This window comes from Budorcas taxicolor, chromosome 9 (genome assembly GCF_023091745.1).
Source record: "Budorcas taxicolor isolate Tak-1 chromosome 9, Takin1.1, whole genome shotgun sequence".
NCBI classification, from domain to species: Eukaryota; Metazoa; Chordata; class Mammalia; order Artiodactyla; family Bovidae; genus Budorcas; species Budorcas taxicolor.
In genome coordinates this window covers 6,577,916-6,603,181 of record NC_068918.1, presented here as the reverse complement: position 1 = coordinate 6,603,181, position 25,266 = coordinate 6,577,916, and the positions used below count along the sequence as shown (strand labels likewise).

General features: G+C 42.1%; 1 protein-coding gene across 1 annotated transcript in view; it reads left to right on the top strand.

Annotated features, from left to right (window-relative positions):
• FILIP1 (filamin A interacting protein 1) overlaps positions 1 to 25,266 on the top strand; it is a 211,530-nt gene that overhangs the window by 78,901 nt on the left and 107,363 nt on the right. Inside the window, exon 2 of the mRNA XM_052645710.1 lies at positions 18,136 to 18,417. Coding sequence (XP_052501670.1) covers positions 18,142 to 18,417 — 276 coding nt within the window. The 5' untranslated portion in view covers positions 18,136 to 18,141. The remainder of the gene's footprint in view (positions 1 to 18,135; positions 18,418 to 25,266) is intronic.

Below are 25,266 nucleotides of genomic sequence, written 5' to 3'. Positions count from 1 at the left end.
AGATCTTCTGATTTGTTTCAGTAACATCTGAAAATGTAGATTATTCGTGAATCTTCTGATAAAAAATGTCTTGTTAAACATACACACACACCCTATATCTGCAAAAGGGTTTTGGCCTCTTTGTAACCCCACAAATCTAAATGCTCAAACAGGGCCTCTGTTGGAGGAAAAATGATCATCAGCCATGTAATCAGTCATGTAAACAGTTACAAGTAACATTTTTTCCAGCCAAGTCAACTATTGCTAGTTTAGTTATGGGAAAGCAGAGCATTTCTAGCTGAAGTAGGTAGATATTCTGAGGCCACTTTGCAATGTTCTGGGCCCGTCTTAGCCCTAGGGCGTGGGTGCTCCATGTGTGGTCCTGGGGCCAGCAGCAACAGCATTGCCTGGGATGTGGTAGAAATGCAAGCTCTCAGGCCCATCCTAGACCCGTGGAAGCAGAAGCTCTGGACATGGGGACCAGTAGTCTGTGCGTTAATATACACTTCTAGTGATTCTGAAGTGTGAGGATCGCTGCCCTGGACTTGCTCCTCTACTGGAGGTGTGCTCCTGGAGCCCTGGCCGCCGGCGCAACCCTGGATTCCATGCCTCCCCCCGACCCCTCTCTCCCCCACCCCCTAACCCCCACCCTAGCTTCAGCGCCAGGTGTTAGGAGCCAAGACCTGTCTGCTGTGTCAATGTTGGGCTCATCTTGGCTCTCCAAAGAAAGAATATTGGCCTAGGACACCAAAGAGGATGTTGGCATTTAGTAGTGGAGAAAGGGGAATTGGGTAATTATGTGTGTTCCTGGTGATTCAGGGGTAAAGAATCCACCTGCCAATGTAGGAGACGTGGGTTCGATCCCATGGCTGGGAAGAAACCCTGGAGAAGGAAACGGCAACCCACTCTAGTATTCTTGCCTGGGAAATCCAGCCGTCAGAGGAGCCTGGGAGACTACAGTCCATGGAGTCAAAAGAATCAGACAAAAGTTAGCAACTAAACAACAACAACAAGAGAGAAGAAAAAAATATGTTCCCAAAGTGCTTCTTACCCTCCCTCTGCCATGACTTATTTTATGGAGGAAAATCACCTAGCAGTTTGGTTTAAAGAAAAGCTGTCAAAACCTTCAATCAAATCTTTTTAAAATGACTACTTCTCTTAATTTTGAATGTTCACTAGGGTTAATAAAGACTGAAAAATATAGAGTTAGGTACTGATGCTGCGATGTGATCATCAGCCAGGTGATTTCTTAACTATGTCCTTAGAACCCAGAAGACTTGGAGTTTGATGGATGGGTCAGGTTTGGGATTGGGGAACATCATAGGCAAGTCTGGGCTGGGAAAGCCCCCTATGGATCAGAATAAGATCAGTAGGGTCTGATTTTTATAATTTCAATGAAAGGCACAAGGAGGAGCCTACTGGGAAACCAGGAAAGGTGCCTAGAGAGGGAAGTGAAATGCGGGCAGGGAAGGCAGCGGGGCCTCAGGACAGAGCTCCCTGCCTGTCTCCTCTCTACATCCGTGCTGTGTGATCGCGTCTTTCCCGGAAGACTTGAGCTCTGGCTCCCCTGCCGTGGTAAGAGTCTATTCCCTGCTTTTCTTTTTCAAAACCAGAGCAGGAGCAATAGCAACGTGATTTAAAGGAAAATTCCTTCACATATATTGCCCCAAAGTCCTGTGGTACTTTATGGCTTATAAAACTATAACCAGCATTATATTTCACAGCCAACATACCTCATAAAACTCAAGGACGTAATTCTAATACTTCATTTCATTGTGACTGAACTCAGCTTTCCTCGCTCTTTGCTTCCCTCTTCTCATTGTCCTTGCCTCCCATCCCCACCTGAAGCAGAGATCTTAACCTGGCTGTTTCCTGCTAAATTCAACTTTATCAGGTGAATTTATTTCCTGGTAAATTCAATATGATGGCTAAATCCTAGAACGAATCAGAATTCCATTTCCGTCTTTCCTTTCCTCCAGCTGAATGTTCCTCCTTCATATCTGGTGTCCCACAGACACTGTGCTTCTGGGGCTGCGGGGTGGCGGGGATCTGCCGGCGTTCACGCCTGGTCCAGAGGGACGGCCCTGCTGCTGTCAGGACTGGACACAAAATTTAGGGGATCCAAGACATAATGGAAATGTGGGGCTTCAAGTTTAAAAAACAAGAATTTAAAGGCAGCAATAGCAGAACATTAAACCCAAGTAGAGAAGTTCTATACAGTCAACAAAAATAAGACCTGGAGCTGGCTGTGGCTCAGATCATCAGCTCCTTATTGCAAGACTCAGGCTTAAATTCAAGAAAGTAGGGAAAATCACTAGGCCAGTCAGGTACGAACTAAATGAAATCCCTTATGATTATATAGTGGAGGTGATGAGTAAATTCAGGGGGTTAGATCTGGCAGACAGAGTGCCTGAAGAATTATGGATGGAGGTTCATAACACTGTACAGTAGGGGATGACCAAAACCATCCCCAAGAAAAAAGAAATGCACGAAGGCCAAGTGGTTGTCTGAGTAGGCCTTACACATAGCAGAGAAAAGAAGAGAAGTGAAAGGCAAGCGAGAAGGAAAAGTATACCCAGCTGAATGCAGCATTCCAGAGAATAGCTAGGAGAGATAAGAAAGTGAAAGTCGCTCAGTTGTGTCCAACTCTTGTGACCCCATGGACTACACAGCCCACGGAATTCTCCAGGTCAGAATTCTCCAGGTCAGAATACTGGAGTGGGTAGCCATTCCTTTCTCCAGGGGATCTTCCCAACAGAGGGATCGAACCCGTCTCCCACATTGCAAGCAGATTCTTTACCAGCTGAGACACCCGGGAAGCCTGGAGAGATAAGAAGGCCTTCTTAAATGAACAGTGCAAAGAAGTAGAGGAAAACAGTAGAATGAGAAAGATCAGAGATCTCTTCAAGAAAATTGGAGACACCAAGGGAACTTTTCACACAAGGATGGGCACAATAAAGGACAGAAATAGTAAGGACCTAATAGAAGCAGATGAGATTAAAAAGAGGTGGCAAGGGTACACAGAAGAACTGTACAAAAAAGGTCTTAATGACCCGGATAACCACAGTGGTGTGGTCACTCACCTAGAGCCTGACATTCCGGAGTGTGAAGTCAAGTGGGCCTTAGGAAGCATTACTATGAACAAAGCTAGTGGAGGTGATGGAATTCTAGCTGAGCTATTTTAAATCCTAAAAGGTTATGCTGTTAAAGTGCTGCACTCAATATGCCAGCAAATTTGGAAAACTCAGCAGTGGCCACAGGACTTGAAAAGGTCAGTTTTCATTCCAATCCCTAAAAGGGTAATGCCAATGAATGTTCAGACTACTACAGAATTGTGCTCATTTCACATGCTAGCAAGGTAATGCTCAAAATCCTTCAAGCCAGGCTTCAGGAGTACATGAACTGAAAACTTCGAAATGTACAAGCTGGATTTGGAAAAGACAGAGGAACTAGAGATAAAATTGCCAACATTCATTAGATCATAGAGAAAGCAAAGGAATTCCAGAAAAACATCTATTTCTGCTTCACTGACTATGATAAAGCCTCAGACTGTGTCAATCATGACAAACTGTGGAAAAATTTTTAAAGAGATGGGAATACCAGACCACCTTACCTGTCTCCTAAGAAACCTATATGTAGGTCCAGAACTGGACATGGCACAACTGACTGGTTCAAAATTGAAAAGGATTATGACAAGGCTGTTTTCACCCTGTTTGTTTAACTCATACACAGAGTACATCTTGAGAAAAATGCCAGGTAGATGAATCACAAGCTGGAATCAAGATTGCTGGGAGAAATATCAAGAACCTCAGACATGCAGATGATACCACTCTAATGGCAGAAAGTGAAGAGGAACTAAAGAGCCTGTTGATGAGTATGGAAGAGGAGAATGAAAAAGCTGGCTTAAAACTCAGCATTCTAAAAACAGAGATCACGGCATCTGGTCCTATCACTTCATGGCAAGTAGATGAGGAAAAAGTGGAAGCAGTGACAGATTTTATTTTCTTGGGCTCCAAAATCATTGCCTGCAGCTATGAAATGAAAAGACTCTTGCTCCTTGGAAGAAAAGCTATGACAAACTTAGGAGGCGTATTCAAAAGCGAAGACAGCACTTTTCTGACAAAATTCCATATAGTCAAAGCTGTGATTTTTCTAGTAGTCATGCATGAATGTGAGAGTTGGACCATACTGAAGGCTGAGCAGTGAAGAATTGTGGTGCTGGATAAGACTGTTGAGAGTCCCTTGGAATGTGAGGAGATCAAACCAATCAATCCTAAAGGAAATCAACCCTGAACATTCATTGGAAGGACTGATGCTGGAGCTGAAGTTCCAAAACTTTGGCCACCAGATGCAAAGAGTCGAATTATTGGAAAGATTGAGGGCAACAGGAGAAGGGGGCAGCAGAGGATGTGATGGTTAGATGGCATCAGCAACTCAATGGACATGAATCTGAGCAAACTCTGGGAGATAGTGAAGGACAGGGAATCCTGGCGTGCTGCAGTCTCTGGGGTCTCAAAGAGTTGGGCATGAGTTAGCAACCGAACAACAACAACAAGTCAAATCAAACTGGTACAACTGCACAGGTCACACAGCTGCGGAGCCAGTCACTGTGCTCGTGGCTGTCATCTCCCAGCCGGGCTGCAGCTCTTTCTGGGCTGTTTCATGTCTCTCAGTGACTCTCTCCGGTGCTGCAGATTCCCTGAGGGTAGCTGCGCCTTCCTTCTCATCCTGTTTGAGTGATCTGCCGTGAAGACCCCTGCCTCATGACTCTTCCGTTATTCCCCTGGCTGTCCCTTCTGGCTCTCGTGTCCACCGTTGCTGGGCACATGTATCTCCACTTCTCTGTCTCCTCCACACACTTAGAGGGCCTCAGTCTCCATCAGCTGAGCCACCAGGGAAGCCAAGGATACTGGAGTAGGTAGCCTATCCCTTCTCCAGCAGATCTTCCTGACCCAGGAATCAAACTGGGGTCTCCTGCACTGCAGGCAGATTCTTTACCAACTGAGGTGTCAGGGAAGCCTTACTCACAACCTCAGCTTCCCTTGTGGCTCAGCTGGTAAAGAATCCGCCTGCAATGCAGGAGACCTGGGTTTGATCTCTGGGTTGGGAAGATCCCCTGGAGAAGGGAAAGGCTGCCCACCATAGTCTTCTGGCCTGGAGAATTCCATGGACTGTATGGCCCATGGGATCACAAAGAGTTGGACACGCCTGAGCCACTTTCACTTTTAAGTCTCCATCATCTGCTTAGCAGCAAGCTGCTAAGTCTCCATTCTCTGTCTGTGTCCCATGACAGGACTAGTGCCTGGGGGAATCCTACTCTCAAATTTTAGCCTGTCAGTTTCTTCTGCCTTAGCTTCCTCAAACTTCGTGAAGGGAAGGAAAGGAAAAGACCAGGTTAAGCTGCACTTCCTCAACTTACCTGCAAGAGAGGAAGAGAACGGGGAGGGAGATGGCATAGCTACTACATTATTTTTTTCCCTAATTTTTTTCTTCTCCCTTATTTCCATCATTATTTTTTAAAAATTTCTGTATAGGAAAATTTCTGAGTAGGGAGTGAGTTTCTCCCAGTTTAAATGCAACCATCAATCATATTTGTCACACAGTCTAAATCAGGGTTGGCAAACTAAGGACTAGGGATCAAATACGCCCCACCCACCCAATTATGTATTGTCTGTGGCTGCCTTCATGATACAGTCAGTTCAGTTCAGTTCAGTCGCTCAGTCGTGTCCCACTCTTTGTGAACCCATGGACTGCAGCACGCTAGGCCTCCCTGTCCATCACTCCTGGAGTCCACCCAAACCCATGTCCATTGAGTTGGTGATGCCATCCAACCTTCTCATCCTCTGTTGTCCCCTTCTCCTGCCCTCAATCTTTCCCAGCATCAGGGTGTTTCCTAACGAGTCAACTCTTTTCATCAGGTGGCCAAAGTAATAGAGTTTCAGCTTTAGCATCAGTCCTTCCAATGAACACCCAGGACTGATCTCCTTTAGGATGGACTGGTTGGATCTCCTTGCAGTCCAAGGGGCTCTCAAGAGTCTTCTCCAACACCACAGTTCAAAAACATCAATTCTTCAGTGCTCAGCTTTCTTTATAGCCCAACTCTCACATCCATACATAACCACTGGAAAAACCATAGCCTTGACTAGTTGGACCTTTGTTGACAAAGTAATGTCTCAGCTTTTTAATATGCTGTCTAGGTGGGTCATAACTTTTCTTCCAAGGAGTAAGCGTCCTTTAATTTCATGGCTGCAGTCACCATCTGCAGTGATTTTGGAGCCCAGAGAATGGACCAGAGACCACATGGACTGCAAAGCCCAGAATATTTAATATTTACCCCTTTACAGAAAAAGTTTGCTGACTTCTGTGATGTGATGAGAACAGAAAGTAAAGTGCCTATCTCTGGTGGGACCTACAATGGGGCTTGAGAGGTGTTTGATGATGCCAGTGGTTAATCTGCCATAAATTAATGCTTCCTGCTTTACCACTGCTAGTAAATACTTTCACACAGAGAGTAAGACAGGCATTACGATTTTACATACACACAGTGGGTGGAACAGACATTATTATCCTCATTTTAAAGATGAAAAAGAGTTCAAGAGATTAACAATGGGGAGTTAGATCTCTTGATTCCTTGGGGTTAATGGCGGACATCTTTGAGAAGATGCAGCATGTTAGAAAACAAATGCTGAGGATGTTAATATGTGAGGTCACTGGACACCTCTAGGTCCGCTGTGGAGCTGGGTGCTGTGCTGAGATAGGATGACTGAGGGCGGAGAAGAAGGGGGGGCTGGGGCCATTGTGCACTTGAGAAAATTGTTCCAAAAGGTGGTGACTCATCGTCTTACGTGCTTCCTGCCCACACAGTGAGTCTGAAACTTCTGCACTGTGGTAGAGTGGCATTTTAGATAGAGCCAACTTCTAATGCACCTTAATTAGCGAATCATGAAGTTCTCCTCTTGACTGTGCTTGCCAGCTTTTTTGCACAAGCGTAGCAACTAAGTTTATGAATTTGGTTGATCGCCATAGAACACATGGCCTCTTCACAGAGCGTCAGAGTGAAGAGGATCTTTGACCATCAGGCAAACGTCTTTGACAATCATGGTGTCAGTTGCATTCATGGTGTATATTTCAATAGGAATCATGTTTACCTTTCTCTTGGCTTGGTTTATAAAGTACAATCATTGTGCTATTTGTTTTTAGTTCTGACTCCCTATACTCTGAATACCCTGATCTGTCCCAAGGAAGGAATGCTCAGGGATATTAAGAAAAGATTGAAGTCAGGAGAAGTTTAAAACAGACATAACCCATGACTCCCTACATTACAACAGATTTTAGGTTGTTCTTCTATGTTAAGAAATGTTTGAAACATTTAAAATATAATGCATTTAAAGGACACCTGAATACCACTGACGTAGTACAGGCAATTAGAATGCATGAAGTCATCGTCAGCATATGGATGGGGTGATCTGTGCAATGTTCCATCTTCTCCCTTGTCAGTATGAAGCCATGATGTCATCCAAATCAGTGTACGTCTTTCTCCCCATGGAGTTTAACCCGTCTTATTAACATCCAGCAATTGTGATATGCCTTGGGTTTCTTGAAAAATGCAGTTAAATTGTTTGAGAATATTTTTTGCATAAAGACAAACTTTTTGTTTCCTAACAGGAGACCTTGCACAGTTGGCTGACTAGAATAATCAGCTACTGTGCAAACTGGAATTTTTCCTAATTTGCCTAATTAAAAAAAATCATTTCAATTCATATCCAACTGCATAGTGTTTGCTGTATTCCTGGAGTCAGTGACTTTTCCAATTCAAGGAGTCATAAGTCAAAAAGCTGCAAGGTCAGAGTTACTTCTCAGCCCTTTTGAGAGTCTCAGGCTCTGAGCAGTAGAAAGACAGTGTCAGGGGAGCAGGGTGGAAAGAATGTGGTCTTAGAAGAACAAGGTATTACATAAGTAGAAATTGAAGAAAAAAGTCTGCTGAAATAGTAGAATTCTATATTAATTGTTGCTTGAGACTGTTTGCTGGATGCTATACGCTGTGACTAAATTTATATCAGCCCCAGGAAGGGAGGGCTACCAGTACATTCGTGTTGCAGTGGTTCTGATATGGAGATTAAAGCTGACTTTTGGGTTCTCCTTGAATGTAGAGAATGGCAAACTAGCCTGTGTTCTCATTCAGGCGTTCCCAGATACTGGCTATGCTATTTTGGGCAAATGTCTAAAGGTCTCTAAGCCTCACTTTCCTTATCTTTTTAAGAGAAGTAATTATAGCATCTGCTTTATGGATTGTTATTAGGATTCTATGAGATGATACTAGCTATGACAGACACTTCACCAAGTGTTCAGAGCATAAGCTCCTTAGTAAAAGTCAGCTACTATTATTGTGAATAGAAGTAATATTTAAGAACAATTCATCACATATAGACTGCTGAGAGAAAGCCTAAGGTATTTTTCTTCCTGGCTCTTTTGTGAGTGAAAGGAAATGACTGACTCTTGTCGTTTGTGGGGCTGGGCCTTTTCAGAAGTGATGAAATACAGAAAGGAATTCCAACTCTGGCTAACCAAGAGTCTGGTAATTTTCCAGAGATGTTTTCTTTGTCAGATAAAACAAATATTAAGCAACTTTAATTAAACTAATGGTGACATTCTTCAGAGGCCACAGGTACTGTTTAAATGTCTAAACAAATTATAGTGGTCAAGTAGAGAGAATATAGGTAAAATTTACCAGAAAACTAGAGTTATCTTAATCACTTAAATTTGAAGGAAGGTCTTATATAACCTTCTTATATAACCAATACCTATATATTATATTCTATGTCTAGTAGAATAGTGACATCAGAATTATAATAAAGTATTATGACTATAAAAATACTTTAAATGTATTTGAGGTTCAAAAATGAGTCATTGATATGAAAAATGTCAAAAACTGTTATATGTTACCATTACTTTATATAATAGTGTATTTCTGGGTATTTAAATGCTTTTCTCTTTTATACAGTTGACAGTAGCCTTATTTCTGTGAAGAAAAGAAAAAAAAAAACTCAAGCCTTGTTATAAATGCTAGAAATTAGTATAAAGAGATAAACCAAAACCCTCTTTTATCAATGTGATGATAAGGGAGGCCAATCTATTTTACATTCAAGCTTTAACACCTTCAAATTGTACATCCTTTCAGATTCAATATATAACTAAAAATTCTTTCATGGCTGTTTCCTGATCTGTTCTTTTGTTATTTTCTGTTTTTGTTTTTTTCTGGAAACCTTTTCCAGGTCTGCTATTATCTTCCTTGAAAAATATTAAGCAGAACTTCATAAAATATTGCACCATGGTTTTAGGCTAGAGTAGAATAATATTTTTCTATTTTGCCACAGTTATATTTTCCTCAAAGTTTTGGTTACAACATCACTGTAGTGACTCCAGGAGAATTCTCTTTCTTGAATTCTAATATTTTGTGAAATTATTTAGAAGAATTTTCAGTTGGTCTGGATAGAGCTGTCCTAGTCGAATGAAAATGTCTTACATAAACAAAAGCGTTAGTTTATTCTGAGGATTTTATAAGTGTAGATAATGAGAAATGAAAAACCATTTGATGTGGCTTGCTACATAAATAGGATTATGAAAATGAAAGAAAATTGTAAAGAAAATTTAAGGGCAAACCTAGAAACGTTTATTAACAATCTGTGCTGTTAGAATGAACAGTCTCCTGAGAAATGTTTGAACATTTCCTGAGCTGGAACATTTCTAACTAGACTTAACCAAGTAACTAGATATACAGAGGGAATCATCAGGCACTGATAGAGGATAAACTAGTTGGTTTGATTGGTCTTTTGCTTCTTAAACTTCACATGAAACTAGAACAATGTTTTCTTTTGCCTTTAATCTTGGGTGCTGTGTGTACTGTCATTTATGTCTAAAAGATCCAGACTGATTTTCTGGAAGCCCCACTTGAAGGAAACTTTTTGCCAAGCTGTACTGTAAAAAGTACACTTTCTGTGATTCTGTGCTTTCCCTTTTACTATATGTCATATTTATAATTCTATAAAGTAATTAAAAGTTGAAGTTATATAAATAAAATTTTTGTGCTAGCTCACCCTGTATACTGGGTAGGTTCTTAAAAGAGAATATAAGTAAAATCAGGAACAGATAGGAGTTGGATACTTAACAAGTACAGGAATGATGCCAAGACCTAACTTGTGCAGAAAAGAAGTTTTTCTTGGTGGTAGGGATGGAGAATATTGTGACCAGTGTTGAATCGTAACATGGAAAGATAAACCTGGAAGGAGGGAAGAGCAGGAGTGAGACTAGTAAGGAAAATTCAAGGTCAGGTCTTATAGGAGCTAATAAAGATGGAAACTAGAATGAGTCTTTAATGCTGTAGCCTTTTCCCTCTGTTATTCTCTCTCTACTTGTTCAAAGGCTCTAGAAATATGTATTAGTTCCATACAAATTAGTCAAAATTGTTATAAATATCTTCTGATTCCTAGGATATTATTCATCTGACAGTACACACTGACATAAAAGACATAGAAGAGGGAGGTTTGGGGTAAAATTTGGTCTTTCTTTTCTTCACATGAGAATCAGAAAATTCTATGCAAAATATTGCTGACTAATTACTATGAAAGGAAGAGAAAGTAAGTGTATTTCATGAATTATGTTAGGATAATTTTCTTGTTAAGTAGAAGAACCTGTGCCTCAAATAACACTGTTTAAAAAAAAAAAAAGTTCCAAATCTGATGTGAGTCTTGACTTTCTTGAAAGGATATACACTGAGAAGAACCAAAGGCATCCTTGGCTTCATTCAGAAAGTTTGCTATTTCCATGTCCCATGCTTGCAGCGATTAAACTGAAGGGGAGGGGGAAATTCTCTCTTCTCTCTTTTTAAAAGGTTCTTTGGCTGGTATTTATTTATTTTTTAAATAATTTTGAGGGGTGTGTGAACCATTTTTTTAAAGTCTTGTGTTGAATTTGTTGCAGTGTTACTTCTGTGTTTTGCTTCGGTTTTTTGGCCACAAGGCGTGTGGGATCTTAGTTCCCTAATCAGGGATTGAACCTGTACCCCGTGCACTGGAAGGTGAAGTCTCAACCACTGGACCACAAGGGAAGCCCTGCCTTGGCTGGTTTAGTAATGAAATTGATATAAGATAGAATAATCGGAGAAAGAGGCTTCCCTGGTGGCTGAGACGGTAAAGAATCCACCTGCAAAGCAGAACTGTGATCTATCCCTGGCTTGAGAAGGTCCCCTGGAGGAGTGAATGGCTATCCACTCCAGTATTCTGGCCTGGAGAAATAGGAGAAAACCGAGTTTAATGTTATATGTACAGTGCATGAGTTTGTTAAGTCGCTTCAACTCTTTTCGACCATGTGGACTGTGGCTGCCAGGCTCCTCTGTCCTTAGGATTCTCCAGGCAAGAATACTGCAGTAGGTTGCCATTTTCTCCTCCAGGGGATCTTCCTGACCCAGGAATCGAACCCGAGCCTCTTACCATCTCCTGCATTGCAGACAAGTTCTTTACCGCTGGCACCACCAGTAGTCCCGTGAAAATCTGAGACTTCAACAGCAGCCAGGTAATTGAACCTTGCATAAAATCTTGAGCTAAGGAGAGGGGTGAGGGTCTGTGGATAAGAAGGGGAGGAAGACTATTCACAGGAAGGCAGAGGAAAGGTTTGAAAAACAGATTTTGCCATGTTATCAGTTATGTTTCTTTGGTAAAAATGTATCTCTGGTGATAGCTCTCCTGTTATAGGCCCACTTTCCCGTGTAAATTCAGGCAGTTGATGAGGACGAAGAGAGCTTTACCTGAATCTGCTGGGTTTTGATTGCCTTCAGCTCAAAACAGTCCACATGCTAAAGTGGCATATTTGGGAGTCATGTGTTCTGCCCCCTGCCAACCAAGTAGCAAGAGGCCTACAGAGCGCCAGATGCCTTTTCTGTTACCTCCTGCTACCCCTGTGAGCATTAAGGATAGATCTTGGCCAACTCTGACTAAATGTTTACTATTGTTCAGCTCTGGGACTTTTAACACATTAAGTCTGTAATAATCCCTGTTCAGACTGCATCCTGTTTTCATAACCTGTATCCTTAATAATTAGCTTAGTTGCTTCTCAGCAAGGCTTTTAAATGATTCATCATTTTACAAGTTCTGCAGCAGGTTGATTTCAGAAAGTGTATTTTTGCTCAGCAACCTAATTTCAGTGGCTGTGTGAGTTTTGCAAGAGTGCCTATGGAGGAAGACAGACAGATTTCTCCAACTCTGGGATATAAAGTGAAAAAACATTATTTTAGAAAACATTTGTAAAACTTTCTGAGTCATCTGCTTCTCAGGGTGATCCCTCCCCTTCTAATTTACATCTGTTTAAGAACTTAGAAAAAAGCCATATAGAGAGTAGTTATTCAGAGTCACACATGGGTTCAAATCTTAGGTCTTCTATTCACTAGGAGTAGCTGTGTGATCCAGAAAAAGATATTTAATCTCTTTAAATCTCAGTGACCTCATCTGTAAACTGAGAATAATAGCACCTACTAGTGCTGATGTGAATATTAATTTAAGTGAGATGCTGTATGATGTAAAATGCCTAGCGCATTGTTTAACACTTAAGAAACAGTGAGAGCTGCTAAAATAAGGAAGCGTGTGCTTGCATAAGCATCTGACTCTTGGCGACCTCATGGACTGCAGCCCACCAGGCTCTCCTGTTCAAGGGATTCTCAAGGCAAGACTACTGGAGTGGGTTGCCATGCGCTGCTCCAGGGGATCGTCCTGTCCCAGGGATCGAACCCAAGTCTACTGCAGCCCCTACATGGACAGGCAGATTCTTTACCACTGAGCCACCTGGGAACCCCAAGGAAGAGTTTAAATATCACTAGATGTGAAGCATGAAAGTCTGTTCTTATCTGGATACTTTGTCTTACTGAGAGAATAAAGTGGTTTAAAGTGGATATTATTGAGGGCAGACTTGGTTACCCTATGGAGAACCTAAGTTTTTCTCCCTGTTAGATGTTGTCCAATTCTGTTCTAAAACATGTCTTGATTCGTTTGCTGTCTCTGAGTACTTCTGCAGTTCTGAGATAGAACAGGTGCTGACTGCTGATTTTGTTGTGGAGGTAAAGACAGAAGACCTTATTCAGAGTCTCACCTGGGTTCAAATCCTAGGTCTTCTATTCACTAGGAGTAGCTGTGTGATCCAGAAAAAGATATTTAATCACTAGGAAAAGGACTAAAAAGGACTAGGATGACTAGGAAAGGACTAAAATCTGTGTGCACGTGTCAAAGCAAAAGTAATTAATGTGACATTTCAGTGTCACAGAGAAAAAAATACTTGCTAAGACAGAAGTACCGAAGAATTGATGCTTTTGAACTGTGGTGTTGGAGAAGACTCTTGAGAGTCCCTTGGACTGCAAGGAGATCCAACCAGTCCATTCTAAAGGAGATCAGTCCTGGGTGTTCATTGGAAGGACTGATGCTGCAGCTGAAACTCCAGTACTTTGGCCACCTCATGCGAAGAGTTGACTCATTGGAAAAGACTCTGATGTTGGGAGGGATTGGGGGCAGGAGGAGAAGGGGACGACAGAGGATGAGATGGCTGGATGGCATCACCGACTCAATGGACATGACTTTGGGTGAACTCCGAGAGTTGGTGATGGACAGGGAGGCCTGGTGTGCTGTGATTCATGGGGTCGCAAAGAGTCGGACACAACTGAGCAACTGAACTGAAGACAGAATTAACATCACAGGTCTAGTACATGCGATAGTTCATCAGTGAAAGTGAATTAATGTGAAAGAGAATACAGAATTCAAGCTTTTGACCTGATTAGTGATATAAAACAATTAGATAATTCTAAAACGTGTTTTTCTCCATAAAAATCCTACAAGTAATTCAATCTACAATCTTCATTATGTAACGTAATTCTGTTAATTCTATGAAGACTAATAATACAAAAAACACTTCATTTAAAAGTATTAATATTGTTGCCGAACTAACTCAAGTCCCCTCGCCCACTGCACAGCAAAGCCAATCTAACTGACACTATTTTACGGTGAAGGAAAGTGCACATTTTTTGCAGGGTCCCACAGCAGAATGGGTGGCTTATGCTCAAAGGACTCAAGCTCCCTGATGGTTTTCAGGGAAGGTTTTCCTAAGGTAACATTTGGGGTGAGCGTTGTAGGGTGCATTACTTTCCTCTGGTTGCTTGGTGGTGAGGTAATGGGGTGATGTTTCAGGAATCTTCATCATCAACCTTCTAGTTCTAAACAATCTGGGGTCTACCTGCTTGTGGTCAGCATGTAGTTACCACCCTCCACCTGGAGTAGGGGGAGATCCTAGTTTCTACATAACAACTCAAAAATATGTATCAGATTTTCTGTGTGTCCCTTGAGGAGGAGCTAGGATTCTGTTTTATTGCTGAATTATTGTTTAAGATATTATTACTTAAAAAAAAATTAGTTTTTTATCTGGGTCTTAGTTGCAGGACACAGGATCTTCATTGCATCATGTGGGATCTTTCATTTCAGCTCACAGACTCTTTAGTTGTGGGTGTGGGCTCCAGGGCATGCGCTCAGTAGCTGCCGCTCAAGGGCTTAGGGGCTCTAAGGCAGGTGGCATCTTAGTTTTCCAACTGAAGATCGAAACTGCATCCCCTGCAATGCAAGGCAGGCTCCCCACCACTGGAATGCCAGAGAAGTCCCTATCATTACTTTTCTAGCTTAACTCTTTGCTTCTGCCATCCCTCAATTCCCTAATTGGTTGAGTCTGCTCTTTGGCGCTCACGGAATGCCTAAGAGAGGAAAGCCTTTTTCTACAAACAAGAAATGGGGAACGTGAATGGACTTTTGTGCCTGGGAAGGCCCCGCAGGATCTTGCTTAGCTTTAGTATTAGACTGAGATGGTTTAGAAACAGTTAAATATAGAATTGCTGTGTGTGCCGTGCTTAGTTGCTCACTCATGTCCGACTCTTCACGACCCTGTGGACTATAGCCCACCAGGCTCTGCTGTCCACAGGGATTCTCCAGGCAAGAATACTAGGGTGGGTTGCCAACCGCTTCTCCAGGGAATCATCCCGACCCAGGGACTGAACCCTGGTCTCCTGCATTGCAGGCGGATTCTTCACCATTTGAGCCACCAAGGAAGCCCAAGAATACAGGAGTGGGTAGCCTATCCCTTCTCCAGGGGATCTTCCCAACCCAGGAATCGAACCAGGGTCTTCTGCATCGCAGGCGGATTCTTTACCAGCTAAGCTACTAGGGAAGCCCAAAGATAGAGTTGGTACTAGGTAAATGCCATTTTCTGTGTGTTTGCAAATATAATTAAGGGCATGTAATATATAGATAGTTATGCATTTGTATGATTTTACAAATATCCTAATCCCATAGATGCTATCAAAGATACAGAAAATCCAGGAATAAGACACAAGCATATGTTAGAGTCAAATACAAATGTTGTGTGTGATTAAGGCTGTGTATGATTAAGTTTAAAACATGACCACCTTGGGAAATACTGCCTGGAACTTCCAGTAACGCGTGGTCTAAATTGAAGTTGTTAGATCAATATTTGATGTTCCATCCCAAGGAGCCATAAGAGAAAATTGTTTTAGATCAAAGAAGTGCACGCGTGGCAGGAGTCGTGGGGAATCACAGTTCAATTTGGGAAGCCCATGTGTCCTAGTTGTGATGTGTTAAGTTTGAAACTGTAGGGGAGGAAAAATAATTTTTGCTTTACGCTTCTAAGGTCTTTGGCTGTTTACCCTTGTATTAAAAAGACAGATTGATAGGAGGAAAACAAATACAAGTTTAATAACATGCATACCTCCTGTTTACATGGGAGAGACACGGGAAAACCGAGTAACTCTCTGAAATGACCCAAGCCATTACCTTATATACCAGCTTCAGTTAAAGGCAAAAGAAAGATGTTGAGCCACTTATGAGAGGTTATCAGGAAAGCACAGTAAACAAGGAAAGCATAGTAAATACAGATTTAAGTCACTGCCTTCTGCATCGGTTAAGAGTTTCTAGAGATTTTAGAGTTAATAGTTCTCTTCCTGGTATAGCCAGGGAGACACCCTTACAAATGGAAGCTTTCTTTATAAATGTAAACATGTCTTAGGAAAGGGCCATTTCCACCCAGGTTTCAGAGCTTCACAGGTCCCTGTTGTTTCTTAAAAAATAATGAGCTTAAAGTATGCCAAAGAGGTATTTTTTGGGGTGGTATATCGTGCTCCCCTTCAAAACTATTTGTCACATCTTTTTATTTTTTTTGGCTTGGAACTTAAGTCAGCCCACTCTGCCTGCAAACAAGCTGTGATGAAATACAGTAGGTCTGTTCTGAAGTGCTCTGGCTTCCATTACAAAGAGCATCTATTCTTTGTTCACCAAGGAAGCACAAAGGATGCTCTAAAATTTTAGGACCTAATCACTGAATGAAGCAAAAAACATAGCGCTAGTGTTAAGGACCACTTCTCTGGTTTATAGTCTTCAAAATTAGGGTGCTATAGAAAGTTCACACACACACACAAAAGGGTTCATTTTGTCGTAAGGGTTCAGTTCAAAAAAGGAGCATGAATGTAGATTTCAAGATTTGTTAGAAGAATTAAGTGTTCGCTATCTAAAAGGAAACATCACATTGTGTGTTTATTTTTCTATTATAAGCCTGGCATTTTGGAAAGCTTTTCTTGGTTTCTTAACTATGGTTGGGTTCATAAAGGAAAGTTACTTCCAGAAAAGAAGTCTCTGTATTTTATCTGGAATGGGTAATGAAAACCTTGCTGCTGAGCTGTTCAAGGGAAGAACTATTTATACTGTGACTCTTAAATAAACCCATGCACTAAGCTCCTGTATTTAAGGATTTAGGCAAATTTTGTAGTACAGCCCCCAGGATATCAGAGGGCTCTTCCCTGAACTTTAATTAGAGGCCTTGCCTTTGAGTTCAGTGTGTTTGTTTGTAATGTGTCTGTTAATCAAGTTCTTTTGCTTAGAGACTGCATAAACATTCAAACTAGAATGACTCAAGTGAGTTCCCCATGGACAAATTAATTGCTCTTTTGGTTTTTTCTTTATTTTACCTCAACGTATTTTTAAAAAATCTTGATTTTGAAGTTGGTCTTTTCCTCCCAATTCTTTGTACTTTTATTACTGTAAAATGACTGACATTAAAAAAGAACAGCAACACCCAATTTTGAAAAAGAGTTCATGGAAAAGTAGAATTCCATATCACGAAAAATGGTCCTGCCCTCTTCCCTTGGCATTTCCCTTTTTCTCTCTTCACTTCAAGCCCCCTCCCCCGACTCTATGTGGATTTTTCTGCACACTGTGACTTCTGACTTGTTCTTGGCAGGGTTTGAGGTTTGTATTTTCTGATAGATAATTTAGAATCACTTAAAAAAGTAAACTTTTTATGTTACAAAAACTTGAGATTCACAGAATTCTTGCAAAGATAATACTGGGGGATCCCATAGACCCCATACCCAGTTTCTTCTCTAATTAAAACCTCATGTTAGTATGGTACATTTGTTATAATTAATGAACAAATAGTGATGCATTGCTATTGACTGAGGTCCATGTTTTATTCATATTTCCTCAAATTTCCCCTAATGTCTTTTTTCCGTTTCAGGATCCCATCCAGATGCCACATTACGTCATTTAGTTGTCATGTGTCCTTAGCTTCCTCTTGGTGGTGACAATTATTCACATTTTCCTTGTTTTCGATGACCTGAATAGTTTTAAAAATCACGGGTCAGGCATTTTGAAGAGTGTTTCTCAGTTGGGACGGGTCTGATGTTTTTCCCATTATTAGCCTTGGGTCATGTTTTGGGGAAGGGCGACCACATAGGAAAAGTGCCATTGTTATCCCATGCTATCAAAGATACATACCATCAGCGTGAATTAGCGCTGCTTGATGTTGATCCCTATTACTCAGCTTCGGATGTTTGTGACGTTAGAATCACATTTTCATTTTCCCCTGAAGATTGGTCAAAGTATTTTCCTGAAGTTTCTAATGATGGGATCATTAAAGCTATAAGGAAGCTGACTCGGGATTGATCTCCTGGTTCTTCTTTCTTTTCTTTCTTTCTTTCTTTCTTGTAAAGCTGCTATTCATTTCTAAGCACTTAGGCAAAAATCATGTCAGTGGTGGTAAAGACATCTTCTCTTTTCTCATGTGCTGTAGGTGGGAATGCGATCCCGAAACCAGGGCAGTGAAAGTTCATCCAACGGGCATGTCTCCTGCCCCAAGACCTCCACAATCAGCAATGCTGCTGATAAAAGTCTCTCAGAAGATATGAAAAAGAAGAACAAATCCAACAGAAAGGAGGAGGATGTCATGGCTTCAGGAACTGTCAAACGACACCTAAAACCATCTGGAGAAAGTGAACGGAAAAGTAAGAAATCCTTGGAGTTGTCCAAGGAAGACCTCATCCAGCTGCTCAGTATAATGGAAGGGGAGCTACAGGTAGAGTCAAATTTTCTCAGTTGCTGTGTCTTTAGTTTGAACCTGTAACATAAGAGACCGTGAACCTGTCTCCCTCCCTGGGTTGTGAACTTCGTGGGGAAGTGAATGTTTTTTCTTGTTCATTCCTAAGCCTCTAGTGCCTGGCGCAAGTTTCACTGAATACATTCTTGTTGAATGATCGGATAAATGGATAGAGCTGATTTCAATGTCAAGCTTCTCTAGAAGCAGAAAATTTTTTCATGACACTTTTTTTTGAGCTTTTTAATTTGTAAGGGGGTATAGATGAGTAACAATGTTGTGACGCTTTCAGGTGAACAGTGAAGGGACTCAGCCATACATACAGAATGTGTCCATTCTCCCCCAGACTCCTCTCCCATCCAGGCTGCTATGTAACACAGAGCAAAGTTCCATGTGCTATAGAGTAGGTCCTTATCAGTTATTCATTTTAAATACAGCAGTGTGTACACAACCACCCTAAGCTCCCTAATTACATGACGTCTTTTTGGTAATAATTTATTAATAGCACTTAGTAGTAGGTAATCAGTGAGGTTATCTAATTTAGGGCCACTGGCTATGATTGCAAACCGAGGAGAAGTCATGATTCTTGTTTTTAAGTTATTTTTATTTATTTATGGCTGCTCTGGGTCTTTGTTGCTGAGCGCAGGCTTTTCCCTAGTTGCAGCTCCACTTTCGGCAGGTGGGCTCCTCGTCGCAGTGGCTCGCGGGCTCTAGGGTGAGCAGGCTTCAGAAGTTGTGGCATACCGGCTTCGTTGTTCTGAGGCATGTGGAATCTTCCTGGACCAGGAATTGAACCTGTGTCCCTGCACTGGCAAGTGGATTCTTAACCACTACACCACCAGGGAAGTCCAAAGTCATGACTCTTAGAAGGCAGAGCTAAGATCAATTGTTACTTTTGCTTTTTTCCAGGAGGTAGGGTAAAAGAGAGATAAAGAGACAGAAGGAAGAAGAGAGGGAGAGAGAAAGAGAAGGAAACGTCATTTAAAGCAGTCTTACACTTTTCTCATTTGGGGGGTGACTTTCAGCTTTAATTTTCTACAGTGTCATAGGAGTTGAGATGCACTCAAGTAAGCAGAACATAGTGCTGTGAAAACCTAATCCTTCCACAAAGCATTTTCAAGTCTATTATCTCTCTCATTTGACCTCAGTAAAAATGTGGGTGTCAGTATCTATAATTTATAATGAGGAAACAGGCCCAGAAGGGTTAATGGGTTGGCCAGATGTCATCTTAGGCCTTCTGATGCTTGATCCTGGGCATTTAACACTGCCCATCCTCCCACCTCCTGTGGCTGCCAGGTCCCCCATTAAGAGAATGTTTTTAAGCACTCAAAAGGGAGCTGGGATTCTCCTGAGTTTCTGAACCCTGGAAAATTATATTTCTGGAAGTGGGAAAACAACAACTTTTTTTTTTTTGAGGAAAGGATGACTTAAAAGTGAGGTTGCTGTTTTCCTTCTTGTTTTTGTTCGGTTCTTAGCTTGCCTAAGCCTCGAGGGGAACAATAAACAATTGAATGAGATGAAGCCTTTGTTTGGTGCCGTTAGTATCAGACATATTATTTGCAACCTACCCTAAACCAGGGGATCTGATCTGTTCCTGTTCTAATCTGTGTGTGCCCTCAGATAAGGAAATCCCTGGGGTAAAGAGAAATGGAAAACATGCAAAACTCAAATTAAAACCAATCGAGCATGCTTGAGCTTACCATTTACGGGCTGAGAAAAATCACCTTTGCGTTTCAGAGCAGAAGATGAAATTTTCCAGAGCACCACCATTACTAAAAATAGCTTCACCACTGCCAGAAATGTGGTTATTATTCAGCCTAGTAATGTTTATTGTGTCAGGAGACAGAATATATTAGTCCAAAATTTTAAGCTGCCCCCAGAATACAGCTATTGACCTGAGCGGGAGGTACAACAGTAATCTAAGAAATCATTACAAAGGAATGTCATCAGTTTATTTCTTCCAGACCTGTTGGCTTATGTGAAGCTTATGGTTTTTCTAGACTCTAATAATTTCTGTAGAAGGCTGTTATATCATGGTAGACTGTGGACTGTATTTAAGATTCATGTGGCTTTTATGTTGGTGGTATTGCCAGATATAGTTCTAGAGCCTAGGTATGCAAAATAAAAGTCCACACACCTGGGACAAAGAAATTAGTCAGAAGGCTACAAAGAAATGCATTTTGCTCTCCCTTAAACTTTGTGAATACAGGGTACCTTACCTTACACAAGATGTATTCCTGAGCAGCAATAAACGAGGACAGAGTGTAAGATATTTGTAGGAGAGGCAGTGGAGGAAAAGAGAAATGAGCTTGATATTGTAAGGAATGCCATGGTGAATTCATTTGCAAAGCAAGTAATCCACCCCCCATGTGCATTTCTATGCACACACATGCAAACATAAGGACATGCACTTTTAAATGTAGATTTCACAATACCAGACTTGTTAAAAATGACAATGTTCCTTTATTTAGAGCTCCTGTCACAGGAGAGTGAGTGTGTGTTGTAGCTGAGAGTGGGAGGCAGTCGGCATCAGCAACTGTGAGTGGGCTGGTGGAAATGTGACAGCTACGTACCAGGTTTGCCACACTAGAGACAAGGGGCCAAAAAGGTCTATCTGAGAAAAGATCTGTTGCTGAGGAGAGAGGCAGAGAGTTTAGGGACCCACAGCTCAGGCTTGCATGCTCTGCCGCTTGATGAGTATTTTATGAGCTTTTCGCGAGTTGTCTCCCAGAGCTTCAAAGGCTATCTATCACCCTCCCTTTATGGAGCAGCTGTGAAATGACTCAAACACCTTCCTCTGCAGGTGGTGGTCCAAGATTCTGTAAAGTGTCAGGGCGGACAAGCAGCTCTGAGGTGTCTACCCACCTCCTTTATGTTACAAATATGAAACTGACACTCAGATGAGTTAGGTGACTTGCCCAAGGTCACACGGCAATTTAGTTAGCATTTACTCCAAGTCTAGCTTCCCTTTCTCAGTCCAGTGTCCCTCCTTTAATATTCTTTTCTAACCAGGGGACGTGCAAGTAGGGTATCCAGGGCCTCCGTATTTATTCTTCAGTCTCCAGGATTTCTTTCAAGTAGACTCACCGAGAGGTGCAGGTGTGATGCCTGGGTCAGGAAGATCCCCTGGAGGAAGGCATAGAAACCTACTCCAGTGTTCTTGCCTGGAGAATCCCACGGACAGAGGAGCCTGGTGGGCTACAGTCCATGGGGTCGCCAAGAGCTGGACACAACTAAAGCGACTTCGCCTACTGCCTGTAGAAGGTGTACCTTGGAAGTGACTTGCAGGCAAAGGAGGAGATGCAGTTTTACTTATAAGCTTCATGCCAGTTTTCTCTTTCTCAAACTTCTTTGTGATCTCTCTCATTCTTTTCATCTCTGCAGCCAGGGTTCTGAACGCTACAGACAATTTTCTGTGTTTTCTGGTATCAGCACTCCGTGGCCTTTGGAATCTGTTGTATGTAATCTGTGGGAATCCGTTGATTCAACCTATAAACAGTTCAGTTCAGTTCAGTCGCTCAGTCGTATCCGACTCTTTGCGACCCCATGAATCGCAACACTCCAGGCCTCCCTGTCCATCACCATCTCCCGGAGTTCACTCAGACTCACGTCCATCAAGTCCTTGATGCCATCCAGCCATCTCATCCTCTGTTGTCCCCTTCTCCTCCTGCCCCCAATCCCTCCCAGCATCAGAGTCTTTTCCAATGAGTCAACTCTTCTTATGAGGTGGCCAAAGTACTGGAGCTTCAGCTTTAGCATCATTCCTTCCAAAGAAATCCCAGGGTTGATCTCCTTCGGAATGGACTGGTTGAATCTCCTTGCAGTCCAAGGGACTCTCAAGAGTCTTGTCCAACACCACAGTTCAAAAGCATCAATTCTTCGGCGCTTAGCCTTCTTCACAGTCCAACTCTCACATCCATACATGACCACAGGAAAAACCATAGCCTTGACTAGATGGACCTTGGTCGGCAAAGTAATGTCTCTGCTTTTGAATATGCTATCTAGGGTGGTCATAACTTTTCTTCCAAGGAGGAAGTGTCTTTAAATTTCATGGCTGCAGTCACCATCTGCAGTGATTCTGGAGCCCAAAAAAGTAAAGTCTGACACTGTTTCCACTGTTTCCCCTTATTGTTAGCGCTGGCTTTTTGCAAAATTTGCAGACTTGCTGGGTTTTCCTTGTTGTTGTTGCTGTTTGTTTGCTTGCTTTTTGCCAGTAAGGAGGTGTCCAGGGAACTCATGAAGTTCAGTCTAAAGGTGTACATTAGAAATGGAGTTGCCCCTCACAGGGATTTTTGCATTTTAGGGAGTCTTGTCTGGAACTGGTGATGTCATGCCCCTGGTCGTCAACAGGGACAGCCTTCCAGACTTTTCAAGCCACACCTTAGCAGATGCAAGCTTGTCATTTCAGCACAATGTCAGACGGCATGGCCTGCATAGAAGCAGCCGGAATAGTTTCCATGATTACACTTCTGTTCTCGACTGCTTCCAGTAATGTGTACTCTCTAATAAATTGAAACATTTTTACTCTCTGGGTGAAAAACTGGTTACATATTTCCCAGACTAAACTTAAAATAATGAAATAGTACTCCCAGGCCATCATTTGGGCATCATGATTAATTTCCCCTTGTATTTGTCCAAAAATAGCACTTTTAAGAAGCCAGTCAATTTGGCTGAACTAAAACAACCAAAGTTCAAAGGAAATGGTACTCACATCAAAAAGCCATAATACAGAATACTTGGCAGAAGGATATTCTTGTAGGATAATTCAAAAAGAGAATACTAATTATTTTTCTTGATGCAAAAAATAGCTAGCTTTTTTATACAGTAACTTCCTTTGACATAACCACTCAAATACTGTTAGAAAAACAAAACTCAAATTGGGTTTCATCATTTTTTTTCCCTCTTGTCTATGTAGGTAGTTCTCTTCTACCTGTGTATAAGGAAGCTCAGAGAATAGGTTTATTAGATAATGTAACTCAACAAGGCACCCCTGAAACAGTGCACCTCAGATTGGGATTTAAACCCATGTCCTGGGACTCAGACCCGGGCAAAACGCTGCGTGGGACTCCAACCCACCATCATTTAATTGGGATCACTCACCTGCTGTCTGGACTTACTGAGGCTCAGGTGCTTTGTGTCTCAGCATAGAAGGAAGTCAGCAAGAGGCAAAGTGATAGAAAAGATATAGATTTATTAATATAGGTTGCTTGTAAGAGACACAAGTGGGCAGGTTGGGGAGCTCTGCCCTGAGGATTAAGTGGGCTACAGTTTCATAGTCAAAGGAAGTGGGGAGGGGGCAGGGGGGAAGACCACTTTCTTCAAGGAGTGAAGCTTCTAGATACGAAGGAGGAGCTAGGGGTGTATCAGGCAGGAGAGAGTCTGACCCTACGAGGTCACACTAGGATTTTCGTTGTTGTTCGGTCACCTGGTTGTGTCTGACTCCTCGTGACCCCATGGGCTGCAGTACTCCAGGCTTCCCTGGCCCTCACCATCTCCCAAGTTTGCCCAAGTTCATATCCGTTGAGTCGGTGATGCCATCCAACCATCTCATCCTCTGTTGTCCTCTTCTTTCTGCCTTCAATCTTTCCCAGCATCAAGATCTTCTCCAATGAGCTGGCTATTTGCATCGGGTGGTCAAAGTACTGGAGCTTCAGCTTCAGGCTCAGTCCTTCCAATGAGTACTCAAGGTTCATTTCCCTTAAGATTGACCAGTTTGATCTCCTGGCTGTTGAAGGGACTCTCAAGAGTCTTCTCCAATACCACAGTTTGAGAACATCAATTCTTCAGCATTCTGCCTTCTTTATGGTCCAGCTCTCACATCCGTACATGACAGCTGGAAAGGCCATACCCTTGACTATACAGGCCTTTGTCGGCAAAGTGATATCTTTACTTTTTAACGCACTGTCCAGGTTTGTCATAGCTTTCCGGCCAAGAAGCAGTTGTCTTCAAATATCATGGCTGCAGTCACCATCCACAGTGATTTTAGAGCCCAAGGAAGGAAACTTGTCACTGCTTCCTCCTTTTCCCTTTCTATTTGGCATCTCTTGATGGCAAATACACTGGATGACATAATCTTATTTTTTTTTAACATTGAGTTTTAAGCTGGCTTTTTCATTCTCCTCCTTCCCCCTCATTAAGAGGCTCTTTAGTTCTTCTTTACTTTCTGCCATTAGAGTGGTATCATTTGTATTCAAATCAGTAGAAGGGTGGTGACATTTTTCTTCCATCTAATGGCCTGGGGCATATGTCATACTTTTATTTTTGGCTTTATAGTTAAGCAAGACTGTTTCATTCCATGACATTCCAACAGTTTCCTTGAGTGGTCATTAACTTCTAGTGGTCTTCCAAGTTTCCTAGGTTTCCCTCTCTATCCATAGTCCCCTCCTGGGACTTCTGTAGCTAACCGCATAATAACTACCATTGTTGTTCAGTTGCTCGGTCGTGTCTGATTCTTTACAACCCCATGGACTGCAGCATGCCAGGCCTCCCTGTCCTTCACCAACTCCTGGAGCTTGATCAAACTCATGTCCATTGAGTGGCTGATACCATCTAACCATCACATCATCTGTTGCCCCTTCTCCTCCTGTCTTCAGTCTTTCCCAGCATCAAGGTCTTTTTCAACGAGTCGGCTCTTCATATCAGATGGCTAAGTATTGGAGCTTCAGCTTCAATATCATTCCTTCCAATGAACATTCAGGACTGAATTCCTTTAGGATTGACTGTTTGGATCACCTTAAAGTCCAAGGGACTCTCAAGAGTCTTCTCCAACACCACAGCTCAAAACCATCAATACCATATTCAATTCCTATCACCACCATTCCCCTGGGCTTT